General features: G+C 44.3%; 3 protein-coding genes and 1 long non-coding RNA gene across 4 annotated transcripts; all 4 read left to right on the top strand.

Annotated features, from left to right (window-relative positions):
* The first annotated feature begins 706 nt into the window (after positions 1–706).
* LOC101786418 (probable WRKY transcription factor 75) lies at positions 707–3,788 on the top strand. Its single transcript, XM_004979239.3, has 2 exons — positions 707–1,218; positions 3,296–3,788. The coding sequence occupies exons 1-2, from the start codon at positions 809–811 to the stop codon at positions 3,507–3,509; spliced, it is 624 nt and encodes a 207-aa protein (XP_004979296.1). The 5' UTR covers positions 707–808; the 3' UTR covers positions 3,510–3,788.
* A 6,334-nt stretch (positions 3,789–10,122) lies between these two features.
* On the top strand, positions 10,123–11,023 carry LOC111258256. The gene is made up of 2 exons (XR_002678905.1): positions 10,123–10,647; positions 10,757–11,023. It is a non-coding gene; the product is annotated as an uncharacterized LOC111258256 (long non-coding RNA).
* A 2,881-nt stretch (positions 11,024–13,904) lies between these two features.
* Positions 13,905–16,856, top strand: LOC101752663. The gene is made up of 4 exons (XM_004979241.4): positions 13,905–14,102; positions 14,710–14,925; positions 15,221–15,595; positions 15,728–16,856. The coding sequence occupies exons 2-4, from the start codon at positions 14,754–14,756 to the stop codon at positions 16,456–16,458; spliced, it is 1,278 nt and encodes a 425-aa protein (XP_004979298.1). The 5' UTR covers positions 13,905–14,102; positions 14,710–14,753; the 3' UTR covers positions 16,459–16,856.
* A 113-nt stretch (positions 16,857–16,969) lies between these two features.
* LOC101786812 (cucumber peeling cupredoxin) lies at positions 16,970–17,991 on the top strand. Its single transcript, XM_004979240.2, has 2 exons — positions 16,970–17,410; positions 17,504–17,991. The coding sequence occupies exons 1-2, from the start codon at positions 17,164–17,166 to the stop codon at positions 17,854–17,856; spliced, it is 600 nt and encodes a 199-aa protein (XP_004979297.1). The 5' UTR covers positions 16,970–17,163; the 3' UTR covers positions 17,857–17,991.
* The last annotated feature ends 230 nt before the right edge of the window (positions 17,992–18,221 follow it).

The raw sequence follows: 18,221 nt of genomic DNA on the forward strand, positions 1-18,221 counted from the left end.
CCGTAAAATATCGAAATCTCGAATGGCGATTTTCTTAAAATTGCCGGTATCTGATTCCCAAAACAAGTTTTATTCTCTTCCCGATCTGATTTCTTTCGCACGTCCATGCATGTATTTGCATGCATGGCGGTTGCATAAAAACATGAAAAGTTTCAAGGAAATGCATTAATAGCTAGCCCAATGAATTAACGTAGATAAAGTGCAGTTAATAAGCGTGGAATGGTCAAAGAGTGGGCGCTCGTGCGGATTGGCGGCCTCACATGCATGCACGGACAAGTCACCACCGGAGGAATTGAAAGAGGTGGAGGCTGCCGCCGGCTGCAGGCACCGCGCGTCTCCTACCACACTGTTCCTCGTCCAACTCCTCCTCCTCATACCATACAAACAACACCAAATCTAGCCCGCAACCTTTAGTTACCCGTAGCTGCTTACCTAGCAGACTCCGTGCCGTTCACGTCAACCAAGCACGCGGGAACCGAACCGGCAGCGTCTCTCTCTCTCTCTCTCTCTCTCTCTCTCTCTCTCTCTCTCTCTCTCTCTCTCTCTCACTGATGACGCATGCGCGTCTGATTTGTGTGGAATGTAGCGCACAGGAACTGATCCAGGAAGCCGCCTTTACTAGTCCACGGGCCGGTCAAAGTGAAGGTGAGCCAGAAAAAGTAGAGGCTATGGTTAGCGCTAACCCCTCTATAGTCTATATAACCCTGGTTGTAACTTGTAAAACTCTTTCTCAGCCTCTCTCCCCTCTCTCTCCAAATCTCCCTTCTCTAACAGCTGGAGCACTCAACTATAGCTCGCTAATCTGGCCATGGAGAATTATCACATGCTGTTCGGGACGACGCCGACGGCAGCGCAGCCCTCGTCCTCCACCTCCAACTCCTACAACTTCCTGGCCACTGCCGGCGGCGGCACGAGCAGCCTGATGCGCGACCATGATCGGGGACAGCCAGGACACTCGTTCTTGGCGGAGCTCTCTAACAGCTCCAAGGATGGCGGCGCGAGCCCGCCGGCGGCGGCAGGCGGCCGCGGGGAGTCGTCGGCGGGGCCTGCTGCCGCCGGCGGTGAGGTGGACAGGCCGTCCGGGAAGAGGAAGGGGGAGAAGAAGGAGCGGCGGCCGCGGTACGCGTTCCAGACGCGAAGCCAGGTGGACATCCTCGACGACGGCTACCGGTGGAGGAAGTACGGCCAGAAGGCCGTCAAGAACAACAAGTTCCCAAGGTTCGATCGTGCACACAATTCACTCGTGGATACAACCAATCAATTACCTTATTCTCTACTTGCGCAAAACCGAATGATCCTCAACTTTTGCTGATCCATTGGGATCCATCGCGGTGTATATGCGATTTCTGGTGCTATTGCTTGGAGATTTCGATCGGCTCTTCTTCAATTTGGATCTTTAGTTTTTTTTCCCTTTTCTTCCGCTGGTCTAGCGTGCGATCCCATGTAATTTTGTCTTTTTAAAGAAATCCCATGTTATTCTGTCAAGTAGGGTTCGGCTGCAGGAAGTAGGTGAGATGGAGTCCCAATGAATCTTCCAAGCTCAGCTAGTGCGTGGTTGCTTACATAGGATAAGGACACATCTCATCCTCATCATCTAGATGAAAACGACCAGCTAGTTTCACATGTTTTTTATGGTGGTAGCCATGCATGGATCATTCAAAAAACAGGAGCTGATGGCGATCGAATTTGACCAGGAATAATTTCATCCACCCACCGGTTTAACCGCAGAATATATTCAGTTTGGGTGTTGTATTTATCGACCGATCCGTGCGCCTTCGTTAGCTGATTGAGCCAATTCTCCTGTCACTGTCTTGCTCTAGATGCCTCAGAGAACAAAACGAGGTTTCTTTGGGCACCCAGAGGATAGGGCATCACCTTTTAATTTTCTTCCATTTGAAGGCTGTAAAGTTCACAGATTAAGCATCAGCTTTTGCTGGAGATACGTGAACACTCCAAAGACTCGAATTATAACAGAACAAAGTAAAGCAAATATAGAGAAATATATAACTACGTGAAAGAAAAGAAATGGACAAATAGAGAAGACTAGAGTGTTAAAAGAACTTTTGTCACTCAAAAAGCACTTGAGGCCTTCCCTTTCTTCTAAAAGGAAGGTTCGATCGACACACTTCTACCATTTCCTTTCCATCTCTGCTCAGATTCTTTTTTCTACAACACACTTCTTTTGTCAGTCTTAGAGCCATATATACTCTACCTAGCACGATTTAGCATGTATTGCACATGCCTATACATTATATGGAACCAAGGGAGGCTGTAATAATACATACCTATTGTTCATGTTTAGTGTGCCAGCAAACTATTTGTCAGATCGCGAAACACTAAGCGAGAGCAATGCACTTACCTCATGATCAAATTAAAACTTGATGCTTGTATATATATTACATTTCTAGGTTGTAATTCACTTTTATAGTCTAGATTGGAGTTTTTTTTCCCAAAAATATTAAGATGAAAACCATCCATTTTTTATGTAAATACTTAACAGTTTGTACATGTAAAACAAAAACCTATACCGTGTCAACGTAACAATGATATTTGTTATGAACTTCCTGGGGTAAAAAGGATATATACACTGCAGAAAGAAAGAACATATATTTCAATATATGACCCCTAACTAAATTTGGCTTCTATAATTTAAATCCAAACAACAATAAGAACTATCAATGTATATAATTTTCTAAAAATGAGTGCTGCTTTACTAGGACTACGATTTATCTACACTACTCTGTTACCTAAGTCCATCTAATCTTAACTCAATCTCCTAGAAATAGAATTAGAGTGAGAATATCTCATGAATCATTATTAATCTGCACTTTAAGAACAAAGTGAGTCCCTTTTTGTTACATTCACAGAATTACAAAATGAGAACAATATATTCCTCAATCTTATTTCTAAATATGACAATACAATCAAAAATGGAGAAATTAAGGAGCAGAAATGAAACAATTCAGCTCTCTTCTAAACGAAGGGAACTAGCTAGACATCACCAGAAGTACGATTTGCAAATAATTTACAAATTCTTCTCACTGGGAAATGAGTGTATGCTTCCACCGTACATACAGATGGTTATACTTAACCAAGTAACAATACTGTACACATGCCAAACATGGTCTACTTGTGTACACCCATATGGGCTAATGGGCATAAATAGATATAAATGCATAAATATCTTTCCAGCACAATTTTTCACTTCATTTTATCATTTTGCCATTCCATTTTTCTATTTATTCATTAGCAAAGACCTAATTCTTATTCTTTTCATATGCATGGATGAATGCAGAAGCTACTACAGGTGCACTCACCAAGGGTGCAACGTGAAGAAGCAGGTGCAGCGGCTGTCAAGGGACGAGGGCGTGGTGGTGACCACATATGAGGGCACCCACACGCACCCCATCGAGAAGTCTAACGACAACTTCGAGCACATTCTCACTCAGATGCAGATATACTCCGGCATGGGATCAAATTTCAGCAGTAACCACAACATGTTTCACTGAATTATCCTAAATTACTTCAAGCTTCCGTCGTCATGCACCATTCAAAACTAAGCATGAACAAGCAATAGATTTTATTAATTTGTACATTAATAAGTCTTAGAGGTTTAAGAGAGAAATAAGCGTGATTTGGTAGCTAGGTGCAGGTATTACTCGCGCAATGTTCTTTTCTTCTTCTTCTTCTTCTTCTTGTGTTTGCAATTATAGGCCAGTGGTAGAGACTCATACATCCTCAGAAATTTAAAAGATTACAATTAGAAACAGATTATCCTCTTTTTGGGACACCTTAAGTGTGCTTCTTGCCCTTTCATATCATATGCACTTGCATGAGAATATGAGCGCTATGCTCTCTTAATATCGCAGTTGTCGTCCTTGCGAATTCACTTTCAGGGAAACACAACCAGCATTAATTAAAAAGTGTTGGTTCTGTCTCACTAAACAGGGCCGGTAATGACTAATTAGGCACATCCAGCAAAATACTGCTGGAAAAAAGATTTTCAAATTGTTAGTCCAAAAAATTATTAAAGTTATACTGTTATAATCAGAATTACTCAGGAGAACTCACTAGAGAACTGATTTTAGATACCACCCACTTTAGTCTCGGTTTAATTTCGGCCCAGGAGAAAAAGGGAACCTTTTAGTCCCGGTTCAAACATCAGCCACCTGTGGGGATCCTTTAGTCCCGGTTGAAAAATTCAAGCACACGTGAGGGACCTTTTAGTCCGGGTTGGTAAGATCAACCGGGACTAAAAGGTCACCCTTTAGTCCCGGTTGGTATTACCACCCGGGACTAAAGCAACCGGGATAAAAGGGGGGTCCTTTAGTCCCGGTTGGAAACTCCAACCGGGATAAAAGGATCCCCCACGGGTGGCTGAAAAAAGGATAAAGCCCTCGGACCTTTTTTATCCCTTGGTATTTCCAACCGGGATAAAAATGATCCCCCATGTGTGGCTGGGAAAGAACTAAATCCCTCGAACCTTTTCATCCCGGTTGGTAATACCAACCGGGATTAAATGAGGTCTTTAATCCCGGTTGGTGTTACCAACCCAGATTAAAGGATCCTCCATGAGTTAATACAAAAGGATAGCATCCCTATATAGACAGATGTGGTTTGTAGGTGAGATGGCAAGGAAGCTACACGCGAGGCTTGAGGTCATGGGTTCGAATCCCATGAACCGCGCACACGCATATTTCGTGTGAAAAATCGCATGACTTGTGACTTGCGGCGTGCGCGTGTAGGGGGCCTCTCAGGGACCCCCGATATTTTTTATTTTTGCAATTTTTTTTGCAAAACTATTTAGTCCCGGTTGGTATTACCAACCGAGACTAAAAGGGGATCTTATATCCCAGTTTTGGGACCCGTGATAAAAGACATCCCTTTTATCTCGATGGATTAATCCCGGATGCATTTTCGGGAGATATGCACCCTACGAACCGGTACTAATACCAAGTTTTCTAGTAGTGACTTATAATCAATTCTTTATGTCTCCCTATATACCCTAATAAATGCTTTCACTCAAAATTAGCTATTTTCCATTTGTGATGGATCGAATCAATATTCTTTTAGAAATTGGAAATAGCTCCGGCATCTTCGGACCACACACAACCAAATTCTTATGAAATCAATACTTGTGACCCCTTTTGTCAATTTCTAATTCTTTTTGTACAGTTCATGGACACCCGCAGTCATTTCTTTACCAATAGGCTATGGTTAACTCTGGCCTCTAGCAATGTGGCAATAATGCGACTCCGTAATTAATCTTTGACATCTCAATATATTTTTCAAAAATATATAGGAGAGCTGCGTATGATATCTCTTGGATCATATGTCTAATATCCAAACCCCTTCGAGATTATTGTTGAAAAAATATGTGTTGAACAAAATAAGTTATAAAAGACAATTTGTAGTTATGACAACAACTCCTAACGTTTAGTTGGCTAAAAATTAGCCCCTGATGATCCAAATAGTAGGGATAAAAGTGGGCTAAAAATTAGCCAATCCCCAACTAAACTTTAGCTCATTATCCCTCTAAACCCAGTTAATAGGGACTAATTTTACACATGAACGGTAAAAGACCAAAAATACCCTAAATTAAAATTTTCCCATTTTTCTCCTATACCCCCTCAGGATAGAATGGACTTTTACTGATAAATTGGCTAAAAATTAGCTCAGGCTCCAAACAAGACAAGGCTAAACTTTAGTTTTAGTCCATCCAAACAGGCTCTAATAGTTCAGTTACAAGTGTACTAGAAAGTTATGCACGTGCCACCACAATTGCAACTGGGGGACTAATTTGTTACAACTGGAGCAGGTTGCAACTATAGTAGAAATGCCATGCGCACACTAGAGATAAATTGCAACTGGGACAAACTGGAGGAGTTGCACGTTGTCGGGTCCTTTAGTTGCAACTAGGAAAATAAGGTAGTTACAAAATATACTAAAAAGCCCATGCACACGCCATTACAATTGCAACGGGTCACTTCCTCTAGTTGCAACTAGGAGAATAACCCAGTTACAACTGCAGTAGAAATCTGTTGCAACTAGGAGACACCACCATAATTGCAACTAGGACAATAATCTAGTTACAACTGAAGCAGTCGCACCTTATCGTGTCCTCTAGTTGCAACTAGAACAATAACATAGTTACAAAATAAAAAAAACCACGCACACAGTCGCAATTGCAACTGGTCGACTTCCTCCAGTTGCAACTAGGATAATAACCGAGTTACACCGGTTAACATTAGGACACACCATCATAATTGTAACTCGAACAATAATCTAGTTACAATTTGAGCAGTTGCAACTTGGACAATAGGGTAATTACAACTATGTTAAGAAGCCATGCACATGTCATCGCAGTTTCAACTGGAGCATTAATCTAGCTACAAATTTACAAATGAACTAGTTGCAACTGCGCCACATCATGGACCAATTGCAACTAGAACATTTGACTAGTTGCAACAAGGCAATTAATCTAAATAAAACTGTACCTATAGCATATTACCATTGTAGGTAATTAGTTAGGATGTGTGGTAATTAATAAAAACAAAAACCATTTAAAAATCATGGGTGCTACAACAAGTTTCGTATAGCTGCAATTCAAAAAAAACAAAATAAAAAACTATTTAAATATTTTATCCCCGTAGGAAATGAGGCAATAGTCAGATAATAAAACGTGCTGAACTATCTTGCTAAAACAACTATACCATACCTATCACAAATTTTGGTATGCTAGAACGGTGATCTCTACTCATTTTTATGTCAATTAAAAGTGCATAAAAAATTGGTTAGCGGTACGTAGAAGAAGGCGTGGTGGCTGACTTGTTGGATGTACACGGCACATACAAAAAACTATCAAATAATAAAACAATTCATTAGCCATGCTATGCTAGTTCATTCGATCTGCCTGGAGCTGATTGGTTGGGTAAGTATTTGTTGTTTTGTGGTTGTTTATTCACCCAAGAGAACAAGTATAGCATGAAGCTGGCGCGTGCCATGCAGCGCGGTGGGTCTGCTGGTCCACGTGGCAAGCAGCACGCAGTGCAGGCGGGTGGGTCTCCAATTTCGGATGTTTGCACACTAATTATGAGTATTAAATATATTTTAATGATAAAACTAATTGCATAAATGAGAGCTAATTCGCAAGACGAATCTATTAAGCCTAATCAGTTCATGATTAGTCCATGTGATGCTACAGTAAACATGTGCTATTATAGAATAATTAGGTTTAATAGATTCGTCTCGCGAATTAGTCCTCGTTTGTGCAATTAGTTTTATCATTAACCTATGTTTAATACTTCTAATTAGTGCTCAAACATCCGATGTAACGGGACTAAACTTTAGTACCTAGCATCCAAACACCCCTTATTCACGGTGCTCGGTTACGACTCAGGGTCAAGCGGCTTGCCAATGCGAAGCGGTGGATGGCGCGTAGCGCGTCCCGGGGTGGCTACACGCCTGCGGGGTGCTCTAGCTCAGCATGGTGCAATCCGTCAATCTGATTTGGCGCGCTCGTCTGGGTGCATTCTGCACATGGAATGCACCCAGTGCATTGTAGATATACAATATGTGTGTATATATACACACATATATAGTAATACTATATTGTACGAAATAACTATTCTGTACCCGAGCTAACCCGACGCACCAGCCACCCTCCTCTTATATGAATCTCATTTTATAGTGCTCGCTATAAACTACTTGTGGTGTAACCGGTATCGAAAGATCATACCGTATGCTAGAAATGTGCGCCCAAACTAACATATAATACTTTGTAGAATTGGAAGTTATCATGTACATTGATTTAGTGTCAGCCCATTTCAAGATTTGGGAAAATGAGCAGGTGGGGGTACAGGTGGTCTGGCATTATGTCCCATCATGTATTCCATACAGCATATCTCATACATAGGGGGTGTTTGAATCCTGGAGCTAAAGTTTAGTTCGTGTCATATCGGATATTCGGATGCTAATTAGGAGGACTAAACATAAGCTAATTACAAAACTAATTGCAGAACCCCTAGGCTAAATCGCGAGACGAATCTATTAAGCCTAATTAATCCATCGTTAGCGAATGTTTACTGTAGCACCATATTGTCAAATCATGGACTAATTAGGCTTAATAGATTCGTCTCGCGATTTAGCCTAGGGGTTGTGAAATTGGTTTTGTAATTAGTCTATGTTTAATACTCCTAATTAGTGTCCAAACATTCGATGTCACAGGAGAGCCCGGGGATCCAAACACCCCCATAATAAATAGATTGGTACGTTCGTTTCGACGATTTCAAAAGCCTTTGAATCTCTCCCCTCTCTTTCCTCGTATGTCATCTCCTCTCTCTCCGGGATATCCAGCGGTAGAGGCGGGGCCGGCACTGAGCACCGATGTCGGGGTGCGGTCGCCAGAGCCCAGCGTGGGTGCGGCAGAAGTAGGCAACGAGCCCGAGCGTAGCCTCGGAAATGCACTAGCGTTGTGCTACTGCTTCTCGACCACCACCTTCCCCTTCTTCTTCACTAGCTACTGCTACTCCTTGCCTTCCGCCTCTAGCGATGTGCAACCCCTCTCCCCACCCGTGTCCACGCCCCCGTGGGACCGACAGTGCATGAGCACGGGGCAGCACGGCGTCGGCACTTAGCCGGGGGAGTGAACTTATTGATGCTCATTATTGACACACTTTTAGTGCCATTTGAATAGTATTTTCATGCATATTATTATACTAACCTGCCACTTGTCAACTGAAGTAACCCCATATTCACATATTTGTTGTGTTTTGGACCATATTGTAAAATCACAGAAAATACGACATAAATGAAGGATTTTTCTAGAAGTTGGACTTGGGCCCAGACATTGGATATTGGAAGGCCCAAACACGAACATTGAACTGCATGCCCGTAGGAGGAGTAGAAACTTGCACAGGCCATATCTTTCTCATCTGAACTTCAATTGGGGTGAAATTACAAGGAAAATTATATGGCTCAACGAGATCTACAACTTTCGTATGAAACGTTTGGGCATTGAAGACCAAACAAGGGCAAGCTGATTCGCGTATAGGGGTCCAGGCCGATCAGTCTGGCCCATTTTTGGCCTCGATCGATCTCCCCTTTCACCAGGAGGAAGCCTTCAACGATCCTAGGGTTATTTTTCAGATACTTGGCCCTAAAGGCACCCCAACTGACGCCGACAACTATAAATACCAAGGACGTTCAACAAGGAGAGCAATCCCGACGAGTTAGACCTAGCCACCACCGCCACAAGATGAGAAATAGGGATTAGATCAGATCACCGCGACGACCAACGCTGGTGCAAGTCAGGAGGTACGAAGAATCCCTCAGGCCGATTGGCCTGAGGAGTCCTAGGCCGATTCTCCAGAGTCTCCAACATCCCTTTGTGCATCAATCTCCGTAAGATGGGGGTAAAACCTCTGTTCATCCCTAGGATTGTTTGGATCCTTGATATGTAACTGCTACATGTACATTATGCCTATCAATGCTTCATGGTCTATGTCATTGCAATGCTTTATTTGCATATGTGAGCGCTTCATATGTCCTTAGTAGAGTTTGTGGTAATTGTGGTGATTAGCTTAACTCTGTGGATGCTTTGATATAGATGTGTGAGTGGAGTGACAGTATGCAGGAGGGAAAGAGCCGAGCGGGCACATGATCTCTATGATAGCTAGTGAAGGCAGCACTCCTTTGTGTAGTTGATGCATATTCATGTGAACGTAAATCCTAGGGAGGGAACGCATATCTATCTTGTATCAACCTTTGCTTCTTGCTTCTTGTTTAGTTTGGATTAGTTTGTCTCTCTACACAACTCATATTGCCTTATTTCATTAGTAAGATTAGTATAAAGTGAGAGCCAGGATCCTACTTGTTCCACGAATTGATAAACCTTAGGGGAATACTCTAAACGAAAAGCTACAACTGATCTGTGCACTTGCAGTTCACCAATTGGCGTGCTAACTGCCATCAACAAGCCCTCAACGGCTCCCGAGGAAAACCTGAACGGTGACACGCAACTGTGGCAACGACGTCCAAGCCACAACCGCCGGTTTCGGGGGACCGCCGCTTATTGGGGATGGCGGCAGCGGCAGCAATAATGGCCCCGACCATTGGAGCCCCCGCACCTCATCCGCTGCAGGTCCCACAAAGGCCAATTCTTCTATGGCCTCTCGCTGCTAGGGGATGAGGAGAGGGAGGAGGTGCTGCGGGGCACAAGAGGAGTGGCTCCATGGACGAGGCTCCGCTGCCGAGCTCAGTCGCGACCTCGGGCGGCTCCGTGCAGGGGAAAGGTGCTCAGCCGCGAGCATCAGCCCGAGGTGCTCGCGAGTCCGAGGACACCTTGTACTGCATCGCCCCCGCACGCTGTGACCTCTACTTCGCAATCTCTCATTACAGTGGAGCTGCTCCGCCTCATCATACTACAAGGAGTGCCCCTTTATCCCCTCCACCGCCACTCATGTTCTACGTGTCCAAGCCGAGCAATGCCGCTTCGTGCGCTCGGAGCAGCAGCGTGAGCCGGCATGACAAGCTGTAGCTGCACACGCTCAGCTTCGGCTCCGCCAAGGCCACCTTCTGCGGCAGCCGTGCCAGCTTGCTTGATTAGTGATTTTGTGATTTTGTTCTACGGGAAGATGCAAGAACCTGGTGCGTACTACTCTGCTTGCTTGAGTAGTGATTTTGTTCTCTTCATCTTTGGCTTCTTTTTGTTTCCGTGCTCTGACTTTATTTCTTGATTTTTTTTTTCCAAACACAGCGGCAGTCCCTTCCTATTCTTCATCTTCCCCTTTCTTGCTTCTTGATCTTTTAATTTTTGTTTGAACCATCAAGAAAATGATCTGCGTTTTGTTCTCGGAGGTATGATGTACTGGTCAATTTCGTCGTTTCATGCTCCACCATATTGCATCTTGTGAGCTTATGTATTGGGGTTAATTTTGCGCATAATTTGGTGGGTTGTACTGACTTGTACATATATACGTGGAAACAATGATGAGATTCAAATGATTTATGTGCAAATTTCAGCGATGAACATCTCTTGTACATAGGTGAGTAAAAGTACGTGGGTTCTGGATTCAATTTTGTATATTTATTATTTGTTCATCATTCGTGGTACTGCCATGTCTAATGAAAACAAGTGATGTACAAAGTAAGATTACCCCTTTTGAATTATATACTATGAAAATATAAAGAGCACAATATCTCGGTACAATAAGGAAAACATTACACGGATAGCAGGAGGAAACATATGGAGCAACGATGTACATTGTTGCTACATTGAATGTACAATAGAACTGCAAGAGAGGGGCCGCATATGGTACACCTGTGTATTGTATAGAAGCAGTACATCGATGTATTAGATTGAATGCCTGTACCGGTGAGTATAAAATTATGTTAAACAATTGGTTGGGAGTTCCAAAAGCTGCAGCATCCCATGTGATAGTGGGAGAGGAGTACAAGAAAGTCAGAAATGAACGTGCCAGCATGCGGGGTACAACTTTCATGGGAACCAATAACTCTTTTATGTCTATCTGTACAGGATATAAAATGAGCTTTATGCCCCCATCAAACTGGTGTAAAGGACCTTTATGTTCCATCCGCACTGCTTGGAACGTAGAGAGGTGCAGAATACAACTCGAAAAAAATTGAAATACAAGCCAAAAATACTCACACAAGAGAGAAAAAAACACACATCGAAGTGACGGGTGTAATGTCCATTTTCAATGTGAGCTCTAGAAAATTCTTTTGCCCAAAACATCATATGCAACGTCCCTACATGCATGATCCGTTTTACGTCCGTCCATGTAGCCCACGTGTGCAGGCCTAATTAAATAGATGCGGGCTAGCGAGGGATTGCAAGCTTGCGCATGAGCATGTAAATGCGTAGCAAATAGGTCTAATTAAGGTCCCATTTGATAGAGCTCCAGCTTATGCCAAAACGGCTCCAGCTCCGACTCCTCTAGTGTAGTGCCTTCTCTAGTGGAGCTGAAGCGGTTTAGGAAAATGTTTGCTAAAACGGCTTCTCAATGGCAATATAGGTAATTTTATGGTCAATTAATACTTGGGTAGAAGCCGTTGAAGCCATTTTTTTTGACTCCTCCACTTTAGGGCGTGTTTGGTCTCCGCTTAAAAAAAAACAGCTCTACTTGACAAGTTCCACCTTTTTTTAGCTCCACCCCACCAACTTCAGGAAAATATATATAGAGCTACGAACCTATTTGGCAAATGATGTAAACTCCAGGTCTAGAAATTGTACGAATTAGTGGAAATAATCTCTATTGCACTTGGGTTGAGGATGGATTTTTTCACGACTGCTAAAGTACCCGAGTGCTACAGTGATCGATTGGTACAGTACCCCATTTCTACGTTAACAAATTTGCTACGGTGCTCCACATAATTTTTTGACGTATTGGAGAGCATAGATATAATTGTTCCAACCTTTTCCGTAGGAGGGAGTTTAGAATTCATAACAGAACCAACCTACTAGAGTTACTCACCTTATGTTGTTGTGAGGAGACGCATTTGCTGCTTGCCCAAGGAATTAGGACTATGGTCTGCTCGGTTTAGCAGCATATTTAATTAGAGGTTAAGTTTGTTTTAGTGAGGGTAATAATGGGTTCCTCTTACTTTATCACCGAACATATAATTTTGGGAGGAATTTACATCAACCAGCATGTTTGCTCAAAATGTTTTACACAAAACTCATTTTATTTTTTATTCTAGTCTAGCACTTTAAAGTGCTTCCGCCGGCCAGGGCCTGCCTGGGTCAACCCCTGCCAAGGGCGCGCCCGCCCGGTGCCAGGCCGCGCTTGCCCGTGGGAGCCGACGGGTGGAATGGACTCCGGCCGGCGGAGGTACCAGCACGGGTCGGCGTTGACGGCGAGAATTTTTTTGGGGGCGCAGGCTTGGATCAAAATCAATTCGGCTGGAGGATTACTCAATGATTTGCTATGCTTGGGAGTTGAGGATAATCCTCGGCATCCATCTTGTTGATTTTTTGGGCGCTGGAGGTAGGGGAGAAGGCAGCGGCGGAACGTAGAGGAGTCCCGAGAGGGAGGGGAGGGGGTGGCGGCGGAACAGAGGAGTCACGGGAGGGATGGGAGGTGTCATTCTTTTTTTTCCCAAATTGGTACGTGTAACCAGTAGTATTAATTGGTGAATGATTTTCACCCAACTCCAAGAGAATGTATGAAACTAGTATTTTCGGAGCACCATTTGAGGAGCTTGAAACACCTTGGAGTTGGCCCCTAAATCCACCTTTTTCTGGAGTTGGTATTGTTGAAGCTGGAGGTGTTTGGCAATAGGACTTTGGAGTGGAGCTACAAAACCGAAAGTGGAGCAGTCCCAAACACACCCTTAGGTTAAGCCGTTTCTTCCCGATTTTGATGGTGTAGCCGTTTTGAAGTTGCTCTTTTGGTAGGCTTCACCAAAAATCGGTAAAAAAACTATTTGAGAAGCTCTACCAAAGGAGTCTACCTAGGGGTGGTAAAAGACCGTTAATTTAGTCTAGCAAATTTAATGATCGGTTCAATAAAAATCAATCTATAATATTATATGATTTTGAACTAAAAATAGATAATGTGGGATGTGAAGGAAGCCTAGGCCTGATTCCATTACCACGCTAGGTCTACCGCGGAGATGTCAGTATGTCACGCCCTCACGCGGCAGCGCGACCGAGCGAGCGCGCAGTACCTTTTTCCAAGTGGTACAGGCCCCCGGATTTTGTCAGCCTGCCTAGTGGGAGCCTCCGACGTGTGCGTGGTGGAGCGAGCACCGCAGGCCACCCGGCCCCGCTCCCCACCCCTTCCTCTTCTGGCCCAATACTCCCCAGCCGCTGGGCCGAGCCGCAATCACAAAATATCAGGCCTGGAAATCCCCAAAACACCCTCGCTGGCCCGCCCGTCCCTCTCCGCCGCCGGCCGAACGCGGACGCGGCACGCCTCCTGCTTCCCACCGAAGAAGAAGCGGAGCGCACGCCACCGCCTCCACGGAATCCGTTTCGTGCCCCACTCGTCCTCCTCCCCCCCACCCTCTCGTAGACTGGTGCGCTGCCGGGGCAGAGATCCCTCGTCCGCGCCTCGACCGATTGATTCCTCCTTCCTCTGGTAAGGCCCGGAAGCCACAGCTTTGGCTCCAGTCCGCCCAGTTCGTTGATGGGGGCTACTGGACAGATCCGTCTCTCCTCTTTAATTTATTTTTTTGTGTGAGGGCTAGGCTCATGGTGCTGGATTTTAAAATTTATCCTTTGTATATGGTAGCTGGTAGTAGTTGCTTTTATTTGACCTGTACTATTAGCCTGCGATGGAGTGAGCATTTATCTCAGTTCAGTTATGTTAGTATCATTCATCTGTTTGTCAGTTGGACCTCAGGCATGGTTCACTTCAATTGCTTGCTATCCCAATATCCCATAATCGAATACTAGTGTATGAAGTGGCCAGTTTGCTAGTTTCAGTTCATCAGTTGGGTACCCTGTCTCAGCTGGCCTGACAGTTTTGTTGTACATGGAAGAAATAATGCCTTTATTTTCTTTTCAATGCATAGTTCCGTACTTAAGTTCCTGTAAATTTGGCCGTGAATCGTGAATCAGCTTTAAATCTTACATAGCATTGTTTTTTTTCTTTTTCTTTTTTTTTGTTATGATGGCAAGGACTAGATCAGGTTTATGCTCCCTCTGTTTTCTTTGTCTCTAATGGTTAACCATATGTCTTGCAGGTAGCACATATAATAGGTTCTGTTTGCTGTTGTTACTACAGAAAATGGCAATCCTCTGTTCTGCTCCATCAGTTCATTCAAATTTTCTGCCCAGATGGCTACTGCTGAATAGCAGCCCGAGAATGTATTGCCATGCCTTTCGGGATCGAATGAGGCTCAAAAGGAGAAACAGACATCAGTGGGTGACTTGTTTCTCCAAAGGGTCTTTCTTACAAGGTAGGATACGATTCATTCTTTGTATTGATTCTCTTTGCTAGGCATGGAATTCTCTTATGTATCTGTTCTGCTTGCACAATCTATTGTAGTAGTTTGACCTCTACTGAAGAATCTTCAGCTAGTATTTCTGCAATGTAAGCGTAGTTTATTTTCTCCTGTTATCGTATTATGCAGGACCCTGCTAGTGGATGATTTATTATCATAATTATCAACGAGATTAAGCTCTGCTTCTTTTTTTATGGAAATATCATTCACTGGAAACCATGCAGTGACCATTGTTCCTTAAACTCTGCAGATTCCATGCCCTCTCTAAAGCCTTCACGTCTTCTTCCTACAGAGGAACTAAAGACATATCCCAATACTGTTCCTGAGGAGATATTTAGCACAATCAGATTAGATGACTCTGATGCATTCTATGTGCTAGAGCTTAGCACAAGTAGAGAGTTTAGTTCCTCTTTGCTGGATAAAAATTCTGCAATCTTAATCTGCTTAATAGATGTTGATGGTGACTCCTTGTTACAAAGAGTACCGGCAATTTATTTAGGTCAACCAACACCAGGAATGAAGGCAGAGCAATCGATGCCCTTCCAAAGTGGTTCAGTTGATGTTGTCACTTTCAAGGGGTCTAAATTGCAAAGGATCAAAGAAGTCTGGATCGGGCTGGAATCTGGTACGCTATACACTCATTTTCATGTTCTTTGCAAATATACTAGTTGTCGCAATATAATGGTAATATGATCACCTGATGAGTGTTTTCCCTCCTTTGTTTATTAATTTTTAATTTTTTACCCTTGAAGGTCAGGTTCATGGAGATTAGATGGTTTGAGCTTGAAAGTAATACATGGACCGGTTGGTCGATCTAAAGATGTCAATGGAACACCTGAACTCAAGTTTAACGGTTTGCAGTACACCTTCGAGAAAATCAATGTGCCTCTTGGAGAGGACGGAGCATCAGTAGCTGAAGCCAGGCCTGTGGCTGTCATGGACCTATCAGGAGTTAGCTTATCTGATCTTCAAGAAGGACAGTTATCCTCAGAGAGCACTGCTTCAATTGTTAAGGAATTGAAAGAGGATGGTTTGAGACAATATGCTGATCTCAAGCAATCTTTGCTGCTCTACGATGCAGCTATAGTGATAACAGGTTTCTCTGTCTTCACCTTGGCTTCCAACGACAATGCTGCCTACTCTTTCCTGGTCGGTGGCATTGGAGGATTCTTCTATCTGCTGCTGCTCCAAAGGTCCGTCGATGGGTTGCCTGTGATTAGTTTGCCCTCAGAAGCTAGCAGCACACAGCCATCTGTTAGTGGTTTCAGTGGTGTAAGAAGGCCATGGTTAATATTGTCGCTGGTAATGGTTGCGGGAGCTGTCGCATTGAAGTATGGTGCTGGTGGTGACAGCTTCGAGCTGACACCAACCGAGCTCTTTGTCGGCACTGCAGGGTTCCTGGCAAACAAGGTTGCAGTTCTTTTGGCAGCTTTCAAACCCATGCAAAGTGATTTGAAGGGCGAAGATGGATCTGGGGACAGCACTTAACTGAAATGCTACTTGTTGTTTCTCATGCAAGCTCTATGGTATTCAATGAAGGTACTTAGCTAAGTGCGAAGGGCAAGTCATGAACGGGAAATATATAACTTGTGACTGTAGCATCTTGGTAACTTCGTTCAAGCTTCAATCTTCTGGACAGTAGGAGGAGGTCACAAAATCCCGATTCAGGAAAAAGAAGTTTGAGATCTACAGAAACATAACCAGACTCTAAAATCAGGGGACTTCAAATATCTTGACACGTGAAGAATCTCCATCCTGGTGATACGGTACAATTGCTAGATCAAAAGACATGATGGTTCTACCAGAACCATGTACCCATTACTGCACATAAACCTGATACCATTCAAGTCCATTATACAGTATAGAATAAATATATTCTTGGTGCATTCTGTGTAGAAAATTGTGATGTTGACAATATGGTCCAGATGTGATGGGCAATACTCTGGCGCTGATCCAAAACTCATCAATACCAGGAAAATATTTTATCGCAGATCCAGGCACCGGCCATACACAGAGTAGATAGATTCGCAGAACCTTGCCAGGTGGCGCCGAGCCCACCTGGACGCCCCATAAACCGTTGACATCACCACTAATTTACTCATCACACACACAAGATTTAATCACCAGCTAGCGTCTGGCGATGCAAGAGTCCACTCCACTCCAGTATCAGCAGCTAGCACACCATTCTTCCTGATGCCAGCCATGGCCAATCCTGCAGTGATGTTCATAGCAGTGATCCTTGCCATCGTCTCTACCGCAGCTGCCAGCAACGCCACGGCGAGCCCGGCCAAGAACACGACGGCGCCGCTGCCGCCGTTCGCCACCAACCACGCCGTCGGCGACGGCGCCGGGTGGTTCTTCGACTGGAAGGCGAACGCCTCCGCCGCCAACTACTCCGCCTGGGCCGCCAACCGCACCTTCTACCTCGGCGACTACCTCAGTATGTTCAACGCTCTGCAAATTCAGGAGATGTTCAGTACTACATGCCACATTGCCACTGAAACATTGTTTCGTTCCTGTAATGTGTGGTCAGGTTTCAAGACGGACACGAGCAACACGGTGGTGCACACGACCAACGCCACGGCGTACAAGCTCTGCAGCGCCGGCGTCGCGGCGAACGGCAGCAGCGGGTGGAAGGCGGAGGAGGCGTTCCTGGCCGTGATGCTGACGGCGGAGGGCGCCAACTACTTCTTCTCGGACGCCGGGGACGGGGAGCACTGCCGGAAGGGGGTGCGGTTCGAGGTCGCCGTCGCGCATGGCCGCGGCCTCCCGTCGGTGCCAGCGTCGTACTACGAGCCGCTCTCCGGCGCACCGGCTGGGATGCCGGACGGCTGGGCTGCGGCGGCCATGTGGGGTGCCTTGGCTGTTGCAGTATTAGTGCTGTGATGTCCTAGTTGATCCTGGTACAATTTTACTTCGAAATCTTTAGTTTGAAATCCTTTTTTGAATCAAAGTTTTGTACGAGGAGATGACTAATATGTTCATTATACAAACATTATAATTTTGTAACTTTTGCTAATATATAGGCTCTACACTGTGCAAGTCAAAAAAGCAACAGCTAAACAATTATGCAAACTAAAAAGAAAAGAAGTTCAAATTACTCCAAACTATATTTTGATTCACTCTACTTCTAAACTATGCTATTTTTTTCAACTACCCCCTTATGCAATTTGTCTTGCAGAATGACAGTGGACATCAAAATCTATGTTAAAAAAAATATATTGCTAAAAAATATTTACCATGCGATCTAA

The sequence above is a fragment of the Setaria italica genome, chromosome VIII (genome assembly GCF_000263155.2).
Source record: "Setaria italica strain Yugu1 chromosome VIII, Setaria_italica_v2.0, whole genome shotgun sequence".
Classification (NCBI taxonomy): Eukaryota; Viridiplantae; Streptophyta; class Magnoliopsida; order Poales; family Poaceae; genus Setaria; species Setaria italica.

What these genes read in the sequence shown, in the direction of transcription:
- LOC101786418 (XM_004979239.3), top strand. Translation starts at nt 809, where the DNA reads ATGGAGAATTATCACATGCTGTTCGGGACGACGCCGACGGCAGCGCAG. An exon ending in AAGAACAACAAGTTCCCAAG is followed by an intron (nt 1,219 to 3,295) that starts GTTCGATCGTGC and finishes GGATGAATGCAG; the next exon opens with AAGCTACTACAGGTGCACTC.
- LOC101752663 (XM_004979241.4), top strand. Translation starts at nt 14,754, where the DNA reads ATGGCAATCCTCTGTTCTGCTCCATCAGTTCATTCAAATTTTCTGCCC. An exon ending in CAAAGGGTCTTTCTTACAAG is followed by an intron (nt 14,926 to 15,220) that starts GTAGGATACGAT and finishes TAAACTCTGCAG; the next exon opens with ATTCCATGCCCTCTCTAAAG. An exon ending in CTGGATCGGGCTGGAATCTG is followed by an intron (nt 15,596 to 15,727) that starts GTACGCTATACA and finishes CTTGAAGGTCAG; the next exon opens with GTTCATGGAGATTAGATGGT.
- LOC101786812 (XM_004979240.2), top strand. Translation starts at nt 17,164, where the DNA reads ATGCCAGCCATGGCCAATCCTGCAGTGATGTTCATAGCAGTGATCCTT. An exon ending in CTACCTCGGCGACTACCTCA is followed by an intron (nt 17,411 to 17,503) that starts GTATGTTCAACG and finishes ATGTGTGGTCAG; the next exon opens with GTTTCAAGACGGACACGAGC.